This window comes from Lissotriton vulgaris, unplaced genomic scaffold (assembly GCF_964263255.1).
Source record: "Lissotriton vulgaris unplaced genomic scaffold, aLisVul1.2 SCAFFOLD_2765, whole genome shotgun sequence".
NCBI classification, from domain to species: Eukaryota; Metazoa; Chordata; class Amphibia; order Caudata; family Salamandridae; genus Lissotriton; species Lissotriton vulgaris.
Genome location: NW_028251802.1, coordinates 88,803 through 108,837, shown reverse-complemented (window position 1 = coordinate 108,837; position 20,035 = coordinate 88,803). Strand labels below are relative to the sequence as shown.

The window sequence follows — 20,035 nt, the reverse complement described above, 5'->3', positions numbered from 1 at the left end:
TCCTTAAAGAAAGCGAACGAGAACAAGCGCTTGCCATGACACAGCCATACACGCAAAACTTTTAAAGTCGGATATCCGATGACACAAACATTCAGCAACAGGAGGCGACCAAGAACTTTGTCCCTTCTTACAAGTAACACAACTTCTACAGAGTAAACAGCTGTGGGTTGCAAAAGAAGAATATCCTCTAAGCACTTTTGAATAGCCTTTATACGTGAACGAAATGATACCCACCAACCGACCTTCAGACCCAGTTAAATTTCTATGCGCACTCCCCCGGTTGCACAACAGCTCGAAAGAGTTGATGGATTCTAGCCAGTGTTTTATTAACTCCCACATCTACCGACTTTAAATGTCACCAAGGGAAGAAACCAAGCTAGACACCGATACTACCGAGAAGCCAAAGACTGGCCCTGATTAGGAATTTGAAGCGGTAGCACGCTAAATATACTTTAAATACACTGGCCACGAGATTTTTTTATATGCAAGTTTGGCTCTCCAATTATTTGTAACTCGACAGCATTCGTATTTAGACGACCGCAACTGTTCCGCAAATATAGTAGCTTCTACGCTAGGCTAACTGGATATATATTTGACTTGTACTTGGATCACATTGCCCATACCGTTTAAGACTAAATACATTTTTAAAAAAAAAATAGGCTTTTGCTCCGACCGATTAAATTCGCGCAAGCAGGATTTTAACAACTATTTCACCGGAGAATATTTCCAGTAGTACAAACAAACATGGCTCAATAACTTAAGACCCTCCTGGGCAAGAGGGTTCACAAGACTAGCAAGGATACTTCCATCCACGAATCAATGCAGTAACAACGACCCTCTCCAGCTCTAAAGAAGCAAACCGATCATTTCGCCATGACACAGACCCGTCCCTTTCAGACTGACTTCCTGATGACATAAAAGGTTCCTAATCTTCTTTATGTGGCCATCTGGACCCATAAAGAAGATAAGAAACCTTTTACGCCAGCAGTAAGTCAAGTAAGCCAGTCTGAAAAGGACGGGGCTTACAGAGAAAGAAGAACGTCACTAGGACCTCTTCTCCAATGGCTGGCCAGCGTTTAGCATGAACGGTGACGCTAACCAAAGGAAAAGAGGGGCGGGGCTTAACCTCGCTAGTGAAACTCACTCTACCTCATCAAGTCTTGCCAGCTCGACTGCGCAGTCTTTCGCAGACTGAGACCTAAAAAGGGTCAGTTTTCATTGTAAAAATGTGGTGTGTCCACGTTGCGTTTTGGGCCACACAAGTGAGGTACCATTTTTATCCGGAGACTTTGGGGAATGCTGGGTGGGTGGAAGTTTGTGGATCTGCGCAAATTCCAGAACTTTCCATCACAGAAATGTGAGGAAAATGTGTTGTTTTTTGAGGTTTGCAAGGGATTCTGGGTAAGAGAACCTAATGAGAGCCACACAAGTCACTACATCCTAGATTCCCCTGGGTGTCTACTTTTAAAAAATGTATACGTTTCTAGTGGGCTTTTTGCAACCCTGCGGAGGGGGAAATCAGGGACTATTGCCCCGATATGCCCCCAAGGGGGGCCGAAAGACTGTGGCTATTTATTAGTGGGGGACATTGGGATCTCCATTCTTGGCCTCCCCGATTCCTAGGCATAAAAGCCAGCATAATCGCTGGCGCTTAGTGGGATCTCCGTCCCCCTGTGGGGGCAGATCATGGCTACAGTCCCCATCTGCCTCGTGGGGGGGGGGGGGCAGAAAGACTGTGGCATCTGTTTTGGGAGTGGGGCATTGGCATACCCATTCTGGGCAGCCCCCACCCCAGAATTTAGAAAAAAATATACTCCTAGTGTCTGGTGGGCTCTCTGCCCCGAGGGGGCAGATAAGGGGCTATTACTCCCGTCTGCCTCCCGGGGTGCGGGGGGTCAGAAAGACTGTGGCAATTTTTTGGGGGTGGGGGCATTGGCATGCCCATTCTGGGCAGCACCCAACCCTACATATAAAAATAAATAAATCCCTGGTGCCTAGTGGGCTTTCTGCCCCCCCCCCGGGCGACAGATCAGGGGCTTCTGCCTCCATATGCCGCCAGGGGGGGCAGAAAGACTGTGGTATTTTTTTTGGGGGGGTGGGGGCATTGGCATGCCCATTCTGGGAGCCCCCACCTCGAACTTTAGAGGAAAAAAGTCCCTGGTGCCTGGTGGGCTTTCTGTCCCCCGAGGGGCAGATAAGGGGCTATTCCCCATCTGCCTTCTGGGGGGGGGAGGGGGCAGAATGCCTATCCCAGTTGTTTTTAGGTTGGTCCATTGGCATGCCCATTCTGGGCAGCCCGACCCCTACCTATAAATACCCCCAAAAAACCCTGGTGCTTAGTCTGTTTTCTGTCCCCTCCCCCCTCACCCACCCTCCTGGGGTGACACAACAGGGGCTATTGCCCCATCTGCTCCCCGGGGAAGGGGGCAGAAACACTGGCTGTGCCAAAAATGGATGGGGGGAGCAAAGGCCCTTGCCCAAGGGGTCGCTCCCCCCTCCCTGGTGCTAGTGGATGGATCCCTGCTTGGGGATCGCACTCCTAGGGTGATTCCCAAGCAGGGATAGACTTGGGAAGGGTACTATTGGAGAGGGGAGATTCTCCCCTTTCCAACGATACCTCTCCCTTGTGTTTCGGTGCTCAAGGGCTCAGATAGCCCCACAAGCACCGAAACTGTGAAACTGATACTAAGTTTCAATTTCGTTTTCATTGTAATGACGACAGCGCCATGCGCACGATCGTCATTTCAAGGAAAAACAAAAACAGGCCTCAGACGGTTGGGAAATCCCTCAGCTATCTGCAGTAGAGGGATTTTCTGCGTCTGTACTCATGGCGGAATGGTTCCGTCATGAGCACAGGAGCACTGGTGCTCATGACGGAATCATTCAGTCATGAGCACCCAAAGGGTTAGGCAAAAGTCTCTCATAATAAGCATGCACTGACTCGGTCAGGGCATGTGTAGCTCTCATGATCTGTACAGAGTTCACTTATTTTTCTGGCACTTTCTTTTTCAGATGATCCATCACTGTTCTGTATTTATCAGCACTTACAATTACAGATGGAGCATTGTTTAATGCTGGCCTAGCTGGATCTTCAGTTGGCCAAGCAACAGCAGCCTTACACTCTGTCCACAGATCACTAGGAATAACAATTTCAAATAGTGTATACATATCACTCCAAAGCATTTTTGAAATTGTTATCAATCTATAAACCTACTTATACCACTTGTCAGGTTCCTCCCTCAAGATCATCCCTAGTCAAGGGCACATGTACATAGTTCTTTCCATGCACTTCTCTCAAAGGAAATCCTATATTTGCCTTCTTCTCAGTCTGTGCACCTTTCTTTTAGTAGTAACTTTATTTTTCTCTTTTCTCAGCATTTATTGAAAGTTCTCAATTCTTCTGTTTTCTCAACTAAATCCTTAATGTGAGCTTGCAAAGTCAATAAGACCAATTCTTTTATCTCTAATTCACCTAAATCCATCTTATAATTCCTCGGTGAATTCTTCATTCTACTTATGTAAATCTTATATTTGCTAAGTCTTCATGTTTATGTTCCTCATTTGCAAACCTTGTTCCTTCTCTAATCAGGTATCTAATGTAATCTACATTCTGACATTAGTCTTTAAATCAACGGTTCTCTGAAAACTTTCTCCAAATTCAATCCTTAAGAGTCCAGTATTAATCTCTCTCTCTCTTTTGGAAGAACATTAGGCTCAGGAGAGGAAGTTGCATCTGTAGGCACAGTAGTAAATGCAATAGCACCAGTATTCTTAGCTCGGGCACTTCCACCCAATGTTGTACATGTACCTGTCCCTGCAAGTGCTGTCAATTCCTGTGCACGCCTACACAGTTCATCCAGTGCACCCGGTGCATCCATATCAGATATCAAAATAGAAAGACCATGTGCCAGTGTATGCAGTGGAGGCCTGGAATTAAAAAGATAATTTAAAAAGTGACAGTAAGGCTTGTTCTGATAACAATTGCACTCCCTCTACCATATCCTCATCCCAGGAAACCTCATGATTATTCCATTTGTTGTCTAACCCTGCGTCAATTAACCCTTTTAAAGCTTCTTCATTATTTTTCTCTTTCTCTGTGGCCATCCGATGACATTTATTCAATGCCTCAAACTTTGTAGGTCATGGTAGTGACTATCCTTGTCTATCTCAGAAAATCTAGCTTTCTAGTGTTACAAATCTCCTCTGAAGAAAACTGCAAGTCCTTCTCAACAGAAGCATATTCATGCCAACACAAATCCAGGCATACATACCGAGCCCTACATCCTTCAACATTTGGTACACAGTTTGACACAGAGCACCGATTATTTTCACTAAAATTATCCAAAACCCGTTCAAATCAAGTAAACGAATAACAACTAATCCCAGCACTGCTATATCAAATGTCAAGCAGTCTCAGCACGACTTTAACAGCAGCCAACCAATGACAGTGTGACTCTGGCAACATCTCACCAATCCCAGTGTGACTCTTTAGGTCAGTCAGCCAAGTGCAGAGCAGCTTTTACTGTGAATGGAGAAAAAATAGATGCCTTTTTCTCCCCGACCACACAAAATTGATATGGTCTGCTTTACCTGAACGGGATATAATCAGCAAATTATATAAAGAAAATCTCAGTCAATAGAATCCAGACCAGTACCGCTGCTGCAGTTGTTAAATACATTTCACACTAATGCCGACTCCCGGCCAGTGGCAACGACCCCCTGGCACAATTGTGTTCTTACTTCAGTGCTCCAAAGAGCATATAACACCTAAATTATGCACGCAAACCCTAGAAAGGAAACTTGTTATTAGAAAGAAATCTGTGTGAATGCAGTGCCTCTCAAAACACACTCCCTTGTTGCACAAAATTTAGCAATAATAACTCGAGATCTTAGATTACAACAAATCCGAATAGGTAATCAACCAATAATAAACCCAAACTTCTTTGACTCATTTCACAAATAGGACAAGTACATAACAATTACAGTTTTTAAACCAACCTATTGAACCAAAAATCAACATCGCAAACGAAAATCTCACATGCAGCATAGCAATCCATCGCTCAATACACGCTACTAGCTCTTCACTCGCAACGTATCATCAGCATACTAAAAACTTCTCAATTTCAAAAATCATTCTGCCTTATTAATACTTTACAGTCCTCTTTGCTCGGGAACAGCACTGCAGTTTCAGGAACTCAGCAAATAATCCTTCAATTTGCAATTTGTGGTTATCTATTTTGGATGACATCCTGTTTGTCCCGAAGGATCCAACTGAACATACTCGCCATGTTTTCCAAGGCTGAAAAATATTTGTTAGAAAAAGACTCTTTAAAATATGTGGGATACTTCCTTTCATCAGAAGCAATTGATATGGACACAAAAGAAAAGAGCCATTCTTGATAGGCTCACTCCTTCACCTGTATAGGAGAAGCAATTTTCTTGGCTTGTCAAACTATTAATGAAAATTCATCAATACGTTTTGTAAAATAGTTTGCCTAGAAAGGATAAAGACCTTTCACTGGACTAATGATACCACATTAGCTTTTGAAAGATTGAAAGCAGAGTTCGTTTGAGCGCCCATCCTACAACAACCAGATATTTCTAGACCGTTCATAGCAGAGACAGATGTCTCGGATTTTAGCAATGGAAGCAGTTTTAATTCAATCAAATCATGTTAGTGAAGAACGGGCCATCATTTTCTTCTCAAATAAATTTTCTCCAGCAGACCCAAATTATTCCATCTTGGAGAAAGAACCCCTGGCTATTAAGTCAGCATTAATTAAATAGAGACATTTCTTGGTAGTAACTATTCAAACTGATCATAAGAACCTTCAAGTTCTTCAACAAGCTGAATGCCGAAATAGCAGATGTGGGTGGCCTTCGGTGTGTTGAACACAGACAAACATTTGGAGGAAACTATACCAAGATGGCTCCCAAGTAGGTGTGACATATAAACTAGTCAAAATATCAGATTCAGAGGTTTAATCCAACACCGCATTTGTGCACCAAGATTCCAGGCACAGGGCAGACCCCCTTTCAGTAGCTGTATTTGCTGGAAATGCAGGAGTACTTTTTTTACCACATTGTGCAGAGCATACCTACCTCTTTTGGGTTCCTTCCACCATTGAGAAATGGAATGCGCCACACCCTGGAATCAATTGCCCCAGTACTGTAAGAAATTGGGGTATAAGTTGACGGGGTAGGTGCCCACTTCAAGTAATAACCGCATTCCTTGTTAGGATGTGTCAATAAAGTCCCTAAATTAACCTGAGCTCAAACCCCTGGCAGCTGTGGCACAGAGCAGATCGGGTTAATGTAGAGGCAATATGTAAAGTATTTATAGGGTACCAAAACAGTAATAAAGTCAAAATACCACTCAATAAAAACCCAAAACTAATTTAAAAAAATGAAATTCATTTTATCAAATCGTCTGACACCAAAAAAACTAAAATCCAGTAAGGGAAACCGAATTTATGAATCGTTAAAGTTTAAATGTGTAAAGAGTGCCAAAAAGCATTAAGTGCCAACCACAGTCACCTGATTGCGCATAACGTAAGTGCAAATTAAAGCTGACTATGATGGCGCACGGGCTAGATACAGAAACAAGGTTCAGCCCGATCGGTAGAATTACCTCTGGACTTGGAAGTCAAAAATCCTAAGTGGGTCAAGTCAGCAGGTTGTGGCCGAAGAAGGCTCCTCATCGTTGGATAGCCACTGAACAACGTCTCCATGCAGTTGTTGGCTTTTGCCAGGAAAGCTCTGAGCAGGAGAAATTTAAATTTTGTGCCCAGAGACAGTCTCTTGCTGGCTGCACACTTTTCGCATGTTCACCCAGTGAAGATTTCTACCTTTGTACTTAGTCTGGAGCTTGGATTCTTCCAGCAGGGCAAGGTTGTATGTAGGCTGGGATCACGAGGTAGATTACTTCACCGCCGGATCCCCATACTCAGATTTGCTGCTGCGGAAATGCTCTAAGTGTCCAGCACTCACCTGGTCCCAACTGTGGAGACTATACTGGAGCCGATGCTGGATCTCCTATCCCCCTTAGGGCCAAACCCATTCAAGGAACAGAGACTTCTTAAACCAAGCACTACTCTTGAAGGGTAAGGGGCCTTGGGATGATAAAAAAATTTAGCTGCAAGGAATGAAATTCGTGCTGTACATCCTCTAAAGCCTTTGCTACATCTAAAACATGCTGGGTGTCTTCAGACAGGGCCTGGGCCACGTCTTGAATGTGTATCTGGTCATCCATATCGTCCAAGCGGTGGAAGCATGCAAGGCTTGGCCTTCAGTCATGCACACCTAGTTCCCACCGCAGAGACGACCTGTTCCCAACCGTGGAGACAATATTGGATCTGATGCTGGACCTCCTATCCCCCCCCAGCGCCAAGCCCGTTCAAGGAACTCCTTAAACCAAGCGCTACCCTTGGGGTAGGGAGAGGGATCGGAATAAAATAGGAAAAGAGAGACTTGTGGTACTTGATCTGCTCAGCAGCTGTGCAATACTGCTAACAGGATTTATTGCTCCTGAGACTTTCTGTGTCTGCAGGGAATATATGTACTGGCCCAGAACATCTGTTTTTCATTGGTCCAGTGCACTGGAAATAACAAGAGGAGGGAGTTACCATCAGTACACTAAGAGGCCTCTATATACAATAACAATGTATTGACTTCAGTGACATACACTTACAGGTGTCAACAGCGGCACGGATCACAAAATCACAGAATTAAACTCTGAATACAGATTGGAGTTACTGGCACTCCTAAGAATTAAACTCAGAACGCAGATCTCTAGTCAAAGTTCATACATATATCAAACACTCTGAAGTACTTTCTCTTGGGACTACTGTTCATCAGAAAAACACGGAGCTAAAGTCTTTAGTTCTTGTACAATCACAGTTCAAGCGCCAAGATTTCAAGAAGGGTCAGGAGCATGAACACACAAGAAGCGCTGGAGTAAATCACAGAGAGGGCATGGATAAAAAGTTTATATAGTCTTTGATGACGTGGGTACTTGGTCCTGCTTACTACTACAGGAGTATAAGTGAGCCCTAAGTAGTTGTGCAGGAGGAAGAGATGAAGGAGGCGTCAAGGCAGCTGGAGCCATGGGACCCACTGGTTCAGCTTGAACTTGAAGGAGACTAGAGTGCTTTTTAGTGCTGGCTGGATTCTTCAAGTGAGTGGTAGAAGTGAAGCTTGTTTCGCAGGGAGAGAGGCTAAACCACGACTTATATACCCTCTGAAAGGATTAAGCTAGTACACATGTGGCATGTGGGGCATATGGTAGTCTGTAAGGTTCTCAATGACCCTTAAAGGATACAGGTGTTAGTACACTTGCTTTGACCTTACAGAAAGGGGAAGTGCAACTGGCCAGTTGGAAACAATTAACCAGGAAACAAATGTATTGTTTTTGCTTAAACTTGCCATTAACCCCACCACCAAAGAGACTCAATTTTTACTCTACTCGGTTTACTCCTCAAACGTATTTGGGCAGGCTGGCGATCTCATATAATCTAGGACGCTTTGGTGCTCCCATACAAGAGAGGCGGGTTTCGAGTACCTCACTTCCAGCTTTATTACCTAGTTGCACAATGCCAATACTCCCATTGTTGATACCATGCTGGCGCTAGACTGCTATACACCAAACCAGAGGTGGACCTTGGTGCGCCCATGCCACTTGTCTCCATATTTTCCAAGGTGATGCCATTGGACCCCAAAGATCTCCAAATGCTTTCCACGCTACAGGAGCAGATTTTTACCACATGACTTGGACTTGCAGATACATAGCACATTCCTGGGGTGAGATTATTTTCCCGGTTTACTCAAATGTTGGAGATTAACCTGGGCACTGATCCACTCATTGCCCTGCTGGGATATGTCCAAGATCTCCCCAAAAGCACTAGACCGTTAACCGTTATCGTGCTACTTCTAGCCAAACGTGAGGTTGCAATACACTGGGGGTAAGAGCCTGCCTCCCACCGCAACTAACTAAGTCACCAGCATGACCTACTGCTACACTACCAGTGAACTATATGCCTCTCTCCAACCACCAACCTCTAGATAAAAAGATATCTGGCATCCCCTGCAAGTTTATTTGTTGTCCAATACTGATCAGTCCAAAGCACCCTGCTTCATCATATCAGATCCTTCTCAAGAAATTCAGTAACTCACTCTTTTGCACCACCTACGCAATGACCCTCCACTAGCCCCTAATAGATGCCACACCCATGACAGGTTGGTAAAACCCCACAGTATGTTCACACCTACCCCCAAGCATTCCCCTCCCCCTTTTTTTGAACACTCACTTTTCAGAACGTAAAGGTTGACTCCCCATTCTACATTCCTTTTAGACAGTATGCCCCTAGTGATCTTGTATGTTTGCTATTGAGATAATAGCAGCATTTATTGGATTCTTTTTTGTTTATATTCATTCTCATATTGTAAAACCATACCATATGGCATACATGGACTATGCTGTATCTTTAATCAACACTTCCTTCGCTCTGCACAACTGGTCTTTGTGCTTCTTCTCCATGTGTTTTTCGTGCAGTGCTGCACCATGGTGCTACTAGAAAGACCCTTTCTGCAGTACCTTTAAATGCGAATGCATGCTCGCTTCACCGTCAATGGCGATTACTATGCATGTATGCCTCTGTAATGTTGATCTCTTTAATATAAATAAAAACAGCGAAAACACCAAGGCCCTAATAACAGCTGGTGCAAGGTGCTCTATTGGTTCAGGGATTCTGGGAGAAGCTTGCAGAGATTCAATAGAAAACCACACCAAGGCGCTAGTAACAGCAGGTGCAAGGTACCTGATTGGTTCACATGTTCTGGAGGATGCTTGCAGATTCTCCAGTGCAATGAAATCATGGATTTTGGGGAGCATTAGACATGGTTTCATAGTGTGCCATTAAATGTCACATGGATAATACAATATAAGCCCTGCATGCTAGGTCCATGAGGGGGTCGTGACACTGAGCGGGAGATCCCAAAATCATTGGCCTAGCGGCAACACATCTCAGTTGGCTCAGCTTGGCAGGTTGGTCGTGGTGCTATGGAGCTCTTTGAAGTCAAAAGGTTTCGAAGTCCCAGGTTTCAGGAAAGTTAGGAAGGGTACTTGTTGACATCAACCAAGGGTCCGGGACCTTGGGGACAGCGCTTAAGGGTCAAGACTCATTCCAGCAGAGCAAGCAGCAGGGTCCAGGGCAGGTCCTGTTGGGGAAAAGCCTCTTGTAGCTTGTAGTAACCCTGTAGCTTGAGCTTTAGCATAATGGCCCATGAGGTCCACTTCTTTTCCTTGGTTACAAGAGGGAGAGCAGGTCCAGTCAAGCTCTTATCTGGTCACAGACAGCAGGTCCAGTCCTCTTCTGTTCTTCACCAGTTCCAGAAAGTGTTATGAGGAGGGTAATGGGGATGCTTTATTTACAGTTGACACTTGCCTGTGGGACGGGGTGACTCCGCGGGTGACTCCTGGCTCTTCCCTAACTATTGGGGTAAAAGTTTCCAGGTGTTACCCTTCCCACGTCTGCAACACTTCCTTTATGCTCTTCTGCAAACAATCATACTGTGCCCCTGTCTGTTCAAATCCAAGATGATGAACAAAACCCTTCTCCTTCTGTGCAGAGCCTTTGTGCTCACCCTGCGGTGTGGTCAGTGAAATGAGCAACCACTCCTATGCAGTCACTCAAAACCAGTTCCAGGGAGGGGGGCAGCTCCTCTCGTACTGGGATTGATGCCTGCCGACTGAGAAAACAAAGGATGTTTTCTGCCATGTTAGCTCACAGGTGTCAGCTAGCATTTGCCTGTAGTAGGGTATGTCTCTTTGAAGTTAATCAAGTTCCTGGGCACAACCCAGATGGTCATCCTGCCAGAGGAACAGTACACCTCCCAATGCCCAAGGCTTTTGTCTCCACTCTAGAAGCAAGTTCACACCTCATCAAGGGAACTGTTCCTCTCCTCTGTTACAATTGGAACTGATGTATATGGGCCTCAAGGGCCCGAGGTAGGGGAAAAGTAACTTTCTAAAAGCTACTTTTCTACAATATTTTTTACAAATCGGACTTCACAAGTGAGTTAGGCTTGTAACAAATATTTGAGAAAGTTCAAGAATGAAATGTGTAGGTGTTTCCTAGCCAGAAATAACATTATTAAGTGTAATATTGTATCAAATTTCTCTCCTATAGAACAGCTATCTCTACAGAATGAAATAGCTTTTGGGGCCTAGTCATTGTGAGGACGTGTTTAAAATTTAAACTATTTCATGTCCTACTTTTAAATAAATATTGTACCTCTAAAATTAGTAAAGCGCACAGCTCCTCAAAGGAAATCTTCGAAATAGTCAATATGCTCTCTTGCCCTAATAATCCTGTCAATACAGATGTGGCACAGTCCTTCTGTGACAACCTGGTGTACTTTTTTTGAAACCAAAATTCTGTCTGGTCTCCATTGTGCGAAGTTATGTCATCCCAAACTGCGATTTTGCCGTGGAAGTTAAGACATTACCATCCGATATCTAAGGGTCTAAGGAAGGGTTTTTAGTAGGTTATAGAAAAGGGCGCACAGCTGGGTATTGACACAGTATTAATTAGTGGTTCTATGGCAAACGTGAGGTGCAACCTTGGGTGAGGGGAAAAGCCCTATAACCCCTCAATGTAGTGTCAGTCAAGACTAACACTGTATACAGTAATTTTCAAGAAACCATGCACACTCTAATCAAATGAACAAAACTGTCAGGGTGGACATGTTAGTACAATACGAGACAAAGCGTTAGATTGCAAATAAGTAATCTGTATTCTTGGAGTCAATCTTGAGAAAGGGTGTTTTTTAATGTTAAAGGAAACCAGCCGACACGTGTTTCGTCGCGCCTGGGACAATCTTCCCGCGACTCCCCAGGGCTCGGGGGGATACAAAAGGAAGTGATGGGGTACATGACAACAACAAACCATACCCACTGGTATGCGTCACTTTACTGAATATTGGACCAAACGCCAAAGGAAAAACCACTACACGCGTGATTATTTAAATGGCGATGTGGCTGGGGGTGATATTTATCTGTGGAGGTGGCTCAACGTCGTGGTGGTGAGGCCAACGTTTTGAATGATACGACATCTGTCATGCGTTGGTGTGGGAAGGTGGAAGTAGTGGGGGATAAGTGAACAACTTAAGTGCCACATATAATGTGAAGATTGAAACAGGCAGTGCAGGGACATGCTCGAGCCAAGAATAATCAAAAACATTACAAGGGGTGTCGATATAAAGCATGTCTAAGTTGAGCAGCACAACGCAAAAGAACAACCAAAACAATAGATCAGAATGGTGGGACTGGGGCAAGAGAGGATGTGACCACCACTGAATTGAGGGTGATTAACCTATCGGATAGGGTTTTGGATAAAGATGAGACCACTCTATTATGCAAATGTCTGGGGTTTTGTCCCACCCAGGATGGTGATTTTTCTGGGTTTGCATGTCGATTTATTTAGATTTACCAGGCAATTGAAATTAAATGATTTGTTTAGCAACAACCCCACTTGTAGCTCACTTACTTGGGACCCAGGGGGTGTTGTGACCATGTCAATAGCTGAGATTAAAAACTTACACTTTGACTACCCTGAGTGAGGAAAGGGAGGTCGACCTAGACCTCATAAGATCTTAGCACAATATTTCTGAAAACTTTTCAGTGGACAGTGGACTACGTCCTAATTCTAAGTTCCTCCCGAGCATATACCATCATAACATTGACACATTCTCCGAATGGGTTAGTACCAGTCTCTACAAACTTGAAAGGGAGAGTAGGGGCCAGCGAGACATAAAATTCAACCTCTCAAGAGAGGAAAGGGATGCCCTAAAAGGACTTTTTCACATACTAAATTCTACATCTCTCCTGGACTTTTTATCTGTGCGCCCCCACATAAGCTAACAAACTACCCGTGATCTGGAAAACACAGTGACGCCAATTAGCAGCTGACGTCGAGGGTGGCTGCACATAAACTTACAAATAATTGGAACTGGGTTCAAGGTGCGGCATCGTAGGGTCCGCTGCTACATTTTTTGTGTACGTTGGTTTTTGTCTGGACCAGCAAGCACTTCTACCCATCAATTGATAACGAAATGCCTAGATTTGATGACAAGCGCGAGGAGATGGCACAGGATCTTTACGGAAAGGACATGAATGCAACCTCTTCCACACAGAACGCCCAAAAGACTGGAGGGCTGAAAGCACTATTTCTAAAATTGGAACGTCTCAGGAAACCGGAGCTCTTACGTTGGTGGGATGGCGTAACCCTGCAACAATATATTAACCATAAAAAAGTACCCCGAGGTTTACGCATTCTCATCTTTCCAACGTTCTTGTTGAAGGATTGGGAGACCAACTTAGGAGGGGGTTCTCCGTTTCTCTCATTGATGTACACACGTATTCCACATTCAATATGCACGTACGTTGGTCTCTCAAGTGCTGTACGCTCTGATTGTTACCGCGAGGTTAGCATTCTAGACCTCCATCATCTGGGCACTTCTCGCGCCCTTTTGTTTTCCCTTATCTTCACTTTTGGGGCAACAGTCACTGTGGCCTCACCCGGCACGCAGTACGGAGGACAGATGTCGGATGTACCCGTCTGATATACTAAGTAAGTCTAAATATCACTTGCTCTCAATCTACAGGAGAGCTTTTTTAGCTATCACCATTGTTTCTTTTATAGATTATCAGGCACTACAGGGCGTTTTAATTATTATTTTTCAGGGTTAACTAACTCTGATTTCGTTTTACCGATCCTACAATCAATTAAACCTGTGGAGACACTAGGATTGAATAATCTCAAGTAAATTTATGCCCTTCACGGCAACTCCACCCTTTTAACTCGTTTTCACCGAGTTCCTATTTACTTAACGTTCTCTGCCACCTCCATGTCCATAGATATGCCCATATGTCTCCGATCCCCGGGACATCCTGTACTATACTCCTCCTTTTGTCATTGAAACTCGTAGCTCTGACGGTTGATCTTTTCACATAGTTCTACAGCTAATCTCTCCTCCCACACGTTATGTCTCTACTACCAGCTTACTCCACATATGCGGTCTTTTACGCATTAATGAGATTTTCCTCCCCCCTCGCTTTTTCTTTCTAGATCATCGACTTAAACAGTTCCCAGCGTGTTTGGAGTGTCCCATGTCTCACTCGCTCACCTTACTTTTTCTCGCACTACGAAGATTAATTTTATAGGTGAGAAAGCCAAGAATTAATGTTTTACCCGCATGCATCACGCTTAAATCTATACCTTTACAGAGCCACTCACTACACGTGCTCTGTTATTTCTTTTATTATTAGAATTCCTCCATTCATCGTTTCCATTGCTAAATAGTCCAGGGCCTTGTCAGGTCGGAAGTATCACAGACGGAGTGGTGAGCATCCTTTCATTGTTCATTATCCCCCTTATATTTTTCACCTCCCTAGCAACCTTTAAATATATATATACTTATATATCTTTTATGACTGGGAAGAACATATATGCTCTTATCTAGTACATTTCTTATTTCATTTTATAGACTCTCCACACTATACTACTTTTCGCCATAGGTATGATTAATTTTATGAGCGCTTCAATGTGCTGCTCAACTTAGACGTGTTTTATATCGACACCCCTCGTAATGTTTTTGATTATTCTAGGCTCGAGCACTGCCTGTTTCAATCTTCACATTATATGTGGCACTTAAGTTGTTCACTTATCCCCCACTACTTCCACCTTCCCACACCAACGCATGACAGATGCCGTATCATTCAAAACGTTGGGCTCACCACCACGACGTTGAGCCACTTCCACAGATAAATGTCACCCCAGCCACATCACCATTTAAATAATCATGTGTGTAGTGGTTTTCCCTTTGGCGTTTGGTCCAATATTCAGTAAAGTGATGCATACCAGTGGGTATTGTTTGTTGTTGTCATGTACCCCATCACTTCCTTTTGTATCCCCCCCAGCCCTGAAGAGTCTCGGGCAGATTGTCCCAGACGAGACGAAACACGTGTCGGCTGGTTTCCTTGAACATTAAAAAACACCCTTTCTCAAGATTGACTCCAAGAATACAGATTACTTATTTGCAATTTAACACTTTGCCTCGTATTGTACTAACATGTCCACACTGACCGTTTTGTTCATTTGATTAGAGTGTGCATGGGTTCTTGAAAATTACATTACCATCCCATATGTTTGCTACCCACCCCAGCTAAAATACTTTTTCAATCAGCAGCTCATTACTTTTATTGAGACACATAAGCTTTTGGACTTATCTTACTCGGGTTTCAGAAGTGAGCACAGCACTGAATCCACATTGGTAGCTGTGGGTGACAACGTTAGATCATTGGTGGATGCAGGAGAGGATGTAACACTTATCATTTTAGATATGTTTGCAGCCTTTGACACAGTCTCCCCCCTTCTTCTCACATCCTGTCTATCCCAATTTGGGGTTAAAGGCAATGCTCTCAGCCTGTCAAGATCTTGTCTCCCACATAGGTCTCAAACAGTAATGTGGGGACAGTTTAGATCAACACAGTTTTCCTCCCTGTGGACTTCCGCGTGATTCATCCTTAAGTCCCTCCTTCTTTAATTAATTTGTTTTGTCTCTTGTGAAGCTGATTCAGTCATTCGGCTTTTGAGTGTTGCCATATGGTGACGACACCCAGATTGCTACCTTGTGGATGTTTATTCAGTGGCTCTGAACTTCAGGAATTGCATGTGGGAAATTAAAAACTGGATAAAGGATAACTGTCCTAAATTAAATGTAGATCAGACTGAGGTCCCGATTTTTTTGCTGTCATAATTCTATTTGGAATAACAGATGGTGGTCCAAGGTTCTTTTCACCCCTGTCTCCCCATCAATTCCGAAAAAACTCTTGGGATTTTCAAAGAGAAACTATTATTTGATTCTGGACATCCCAAACATCTATCAGTGTCCGAGGAACTGATGAAACTGCATTGGCTCCCAGCGTGGAAAATAATTACTTTCAAGTCTCTATGCATTGCACATAACGTCTTATATAATCAAGGCCCCAGGTTTCTCAGATCTAACTACCAGTGGTACATACCCAGCAGTATTCTTCATTCATCCACGCGCAAACTGGTGGTGGTACCTAGCATCTGTTGCATCATATGGGGCAGAAGACCCTTCTCATTTTCCACAGCTAAATTGTGGAACTCATTAACACGTCACATAACAGAAATTGAGAATCACCTGCTATTTAGGAAAAATCTTAACTATTTACTCTGTAAGTGGGTCTCCATATCCTATGTTTGGTTTTCTCGCCCTCCATTTCCTGTTTTAGGCGTGATGCCTTTACACCTTTCATTTATACGCACTATAGATTAGGTTTTTCACTACATTTTATTTAAAATACCATGCACCCTGCCTTATGGGCAGTTAAGCCTACTTAAGGGTGACTTATTAATATTTACCAGGAAGCTTTCGGCCTGTCAAAAGAGATTATTTTGACAGGTCGAAATTGCAGTTTTACAACTGCACAGACACACTACACATGGCAGGCCTACATTCATGTTCCTCTTACACTAGTGAATGGTACAATGGGTGCTGCAGGCCTCTTGTGATGTCTAACTTACAGGCCCTGGGTATGCTTTTGTAGAATATACTAGGGACTTATAGGTAAGATAAATATGCAAATTAGGGGTATGCCTAATACATCATGTAGAAAGGGGCACACAGGTCTTAATCATTGATTACCAGGTAGAGTGTGCATAGTTCTACAGCCTGCAAAAACTGTGGTTAAGAAAAGGCAAAAAACAAAAAGCAGAAACAGGATGACCATTCAGAAAGGGCAATTGTGCTAAAAGTATCCCTGGCTGCATGTTACATTTTGGTTGTTTTACCTTCGGGAAAAACGTTTCATGATGTAAGTGGGCATTAACACAATAATTACTTTATCACCGGTCAATAATGTACACAGTAGATTATTTTGTGGCTGTAAATATCTTACGTGTTTAATTTGTTTTCCTTGTAGATGACATGAAAAATGAGAAATCCTTTGGCTCTGCTTCGCCGAACAAAGAGCCAGCATATGAGAAAAATAAAGGTAGAAAAAGAATATCTTCAACATATCGTTTAGCATATTGAATGTTCAAAGTATAAAAAATCAAAAGAACTGTTCGTAAGTTGGCTGGGAGTTATGCCTGTTATAAGGCAGACTGCATGTGCTGGGCTAGAGTCTGTTAAATGCCCGGTCAGTGAACATAATGCTTTTACAGAATCCCTTTGATTGTCTCTGAGTGAGGCACAGTCACCTTCCATTGGCTGATGTTCTGCATCACTTCAAGATGAAGTTCTTTATGTACACTGAGGAAACCCAGATTCTTTCCTTGAATGTATTCAAGAAAGTGAATGGATTGTCATTAGCCCTTGGATGCACTGAACTACCCAACACGTAATCCAACCAACACCGAGTTTATGCTCATATATACATTCATACATTATAGCAGCCGTGGTGCGTCCATTGGGGCGTAGGGGCGTAGCCCCACAAGCCCATGGACGACGCTGCTCGGCTGCTGCAAGAAATTATAAACACACACACTGACTGATGACAAATTTAGTAAAAGCCGTGCGTGCGCCGCCGGGAATCCGGGAAGCACCCGAGTAATCTGGGAGAGCGCTGCGCAGGGGGGCTGGTCTGGACTGCTGCGCAGCTTGAGTGACAGTCCACGTGATGCAATCACTCAGCTGCAGCAGCAGACAGCCAGGCCAGCCAAGGTATCTAGCGCGCAAGTGATGCTTGGGGCAGAAACTAGTCCGAGCATGCGCATGAAAGGTCCCCCATAGAGAGTAACCGGGGGTGCTCGTTTAACCTGGCCGCAGCCCCCGGCATTACAGAGGCGACACAGGGCGAGCAGTCAGTGAGCCCCCCTAGCCAATCCTGGCGCTGCTTGCAGCGCCAGGATTGGCCGGTCACCGCGCACCAGGGCAGGGCAATCCATTATTGGATGCCGCACGTGGGTGGTGACACACACACTGCATAATGGCCAATCACTACTGTGTGTGACTTCATGTAGTCAGGCAGTGATTGGCCATTTTGCGGCACTGCTGAGCTGACGTCAGATCATCTACTCGCCACCAGTCTCGCCTCGTGTGGACCGTGTGCATGAAGGACTCCTTCCCTGTGAATGGTGAGTGGTTTGACTGTGTCACGGTGCACAATTTTAGGCGATGTTGTGTTTTAGCGACCGGTATTTCAAACATTGTGAAAATGAATGTGTCCCTGTGTAAGGTAACTGGTGCTCAAGTAAAGCGCTCCAATACCTTCGGGTCAAGTTCGCGCTATATACATCTGCGAGAGAGAAAAACAAAACCCTGAGGGTAAAGCATGATGTAGCTCTGCGCTTTCTGCTTGCCAGAGACTTGGGCCCCTCTCGTGTGACAGAGCACTGTTGTGTCCGGTGCATCCATGCAGTCCTTTATTTAACGCGTACAGGGAGTAATTTCGGCCAAGGTATTGTGTGACCTACATTCGTGGTGTAATAAAGGTGTAGTTGGCCCTGAAAGAAGCAATTAAATTTGGTCCACATTCCCTAGATTTACAGTACAAAAAAAATACAGGCACTAATTGGGATGGAGTGATCTCCTCACACCACCCATGTGCCCTACCTAGTGTAACTGGGCCTTCTACGTTATTGACAACTCCTCATGGTCGCCTGTTGCTGCATCGCAAGATGGTGGTAATCCCCATCTATAATCACCGGCTGGCTTTTTACTCACCACTGTAAACTAGAAGTACAGTACAATGTTTTCTCTTGAAGCAAATAGACTTCAACTCCCATAATGCTTCTGTCAGTAGGTCACCAGCCAGGTTCTCCTTGTTTGTTTTCTTTTGTATGCTTCTCACATAAAATAAACTCGACTACCAGGTTCCACATTATCACTCCAATCACTATGACAGTTCCTATATTCCATCAAAGAAGACTACCTATGAGACAGACATTCCGAAGGGAAGAAAGGTAAAAACACTGAAAATGTCAAATTTGAATTTATTTCTGTTCTTACTTTACTTTTTGCTGGATGATTGTACACTGTCCTGCGCATTTCTTTTGTATTGACTATGCATCCCCGACCAGCTCAAAAATAAAACTTCCACCAAATAACAGCACAGATGTTTTTTTAGTAGGATCGCTTTGCAGTGATGGGGTACATTTATAAAATGCTTCACTGCGAACGGATATATTTGCACCACTTTCGTGCATTGTAAATTACTTTACCAATAAAACACTGCACGTATTTTCTTTTCAGTGTAAATGCTAAATATCTGCTTAAAACCATATGCATTAATCATTATAATTGATTAAAGGTTAATTCCACTCATTTTGCCAAGGCATTCTGGAGAATATGCTGTAGCATTCCCTGAAGCTTCAGACAATAACTAGCATCCCTTATGCATCAGTCGTCATATTTACATTTAAGGTCCTGCTGTGGTTAGTTAAATTGCTGTTAGGTGCTGCCTGATTTTTGTTTGTAATGTGTGTTCTCCTAAGCAGTATACTAACAGCTAGAGTTAACTTTTCATTGATATACACATTAACGCTTTGCTTAAGGGGTTCGGCCTCGCTCGCTGCACTCGCTCGCTACGGTGCTGTATGCTAATCACTTTGCGCCCCACCACTTTCAAATGTCACCCACCGCCCCTGCATTATAGTCACGCCCTTAAATCATTAAACGTCCTCTTGGTTATTTCCCAGAAAGAAGATAGAAAAGATTGGCTTTGAGTGCTCTCCGGGCACAAGAAGTTTGCTTGTTGAACACTATTCCTGAAATGATCCAAAAACAGTCCTGCCTTTGGAAATTTCACAAGGAGATAAAACTTCATTCTGTACGTTGTAAGACTGTTGTGGTGCATGTAAACGTTAAGCTTTATTCATTTAGAAACAAGAAATAATGTATTGGATAAATGATGGAATTCATAAGAATTGGTAAATAAAAAGTAATGATCGTGCAACCTCTATTGCATCTCCAATTGGATGGCTGTCAACCGCCTCCAATGCAACGT

General features: G+C 43.8%; 1 protein-coding gene across 1 annotated transcript in view; it reads left to right on the top strand.

Annotated features, from left to right (window-relative positions):
• Positions 1-20,035, top strand: part of LOC147662764 (E3 ubiquitin/ISG15 ligase TRIM25-like) — a 237,947-nt gene that overhangs the window by 146,333 nt on the left and 71,579 nt on the right. Inside the window, exon 5 of the mRNA XM_086950917.1 lies at positions 17,009-17,080. Within this exon, the coding sequence (XP_086807043.1) occupies positions 17,009-17,080 (72 nt within the window). The remainder of the gene's footprint in view (positions 1-17,008; positions 17,081-20,035) is intronic.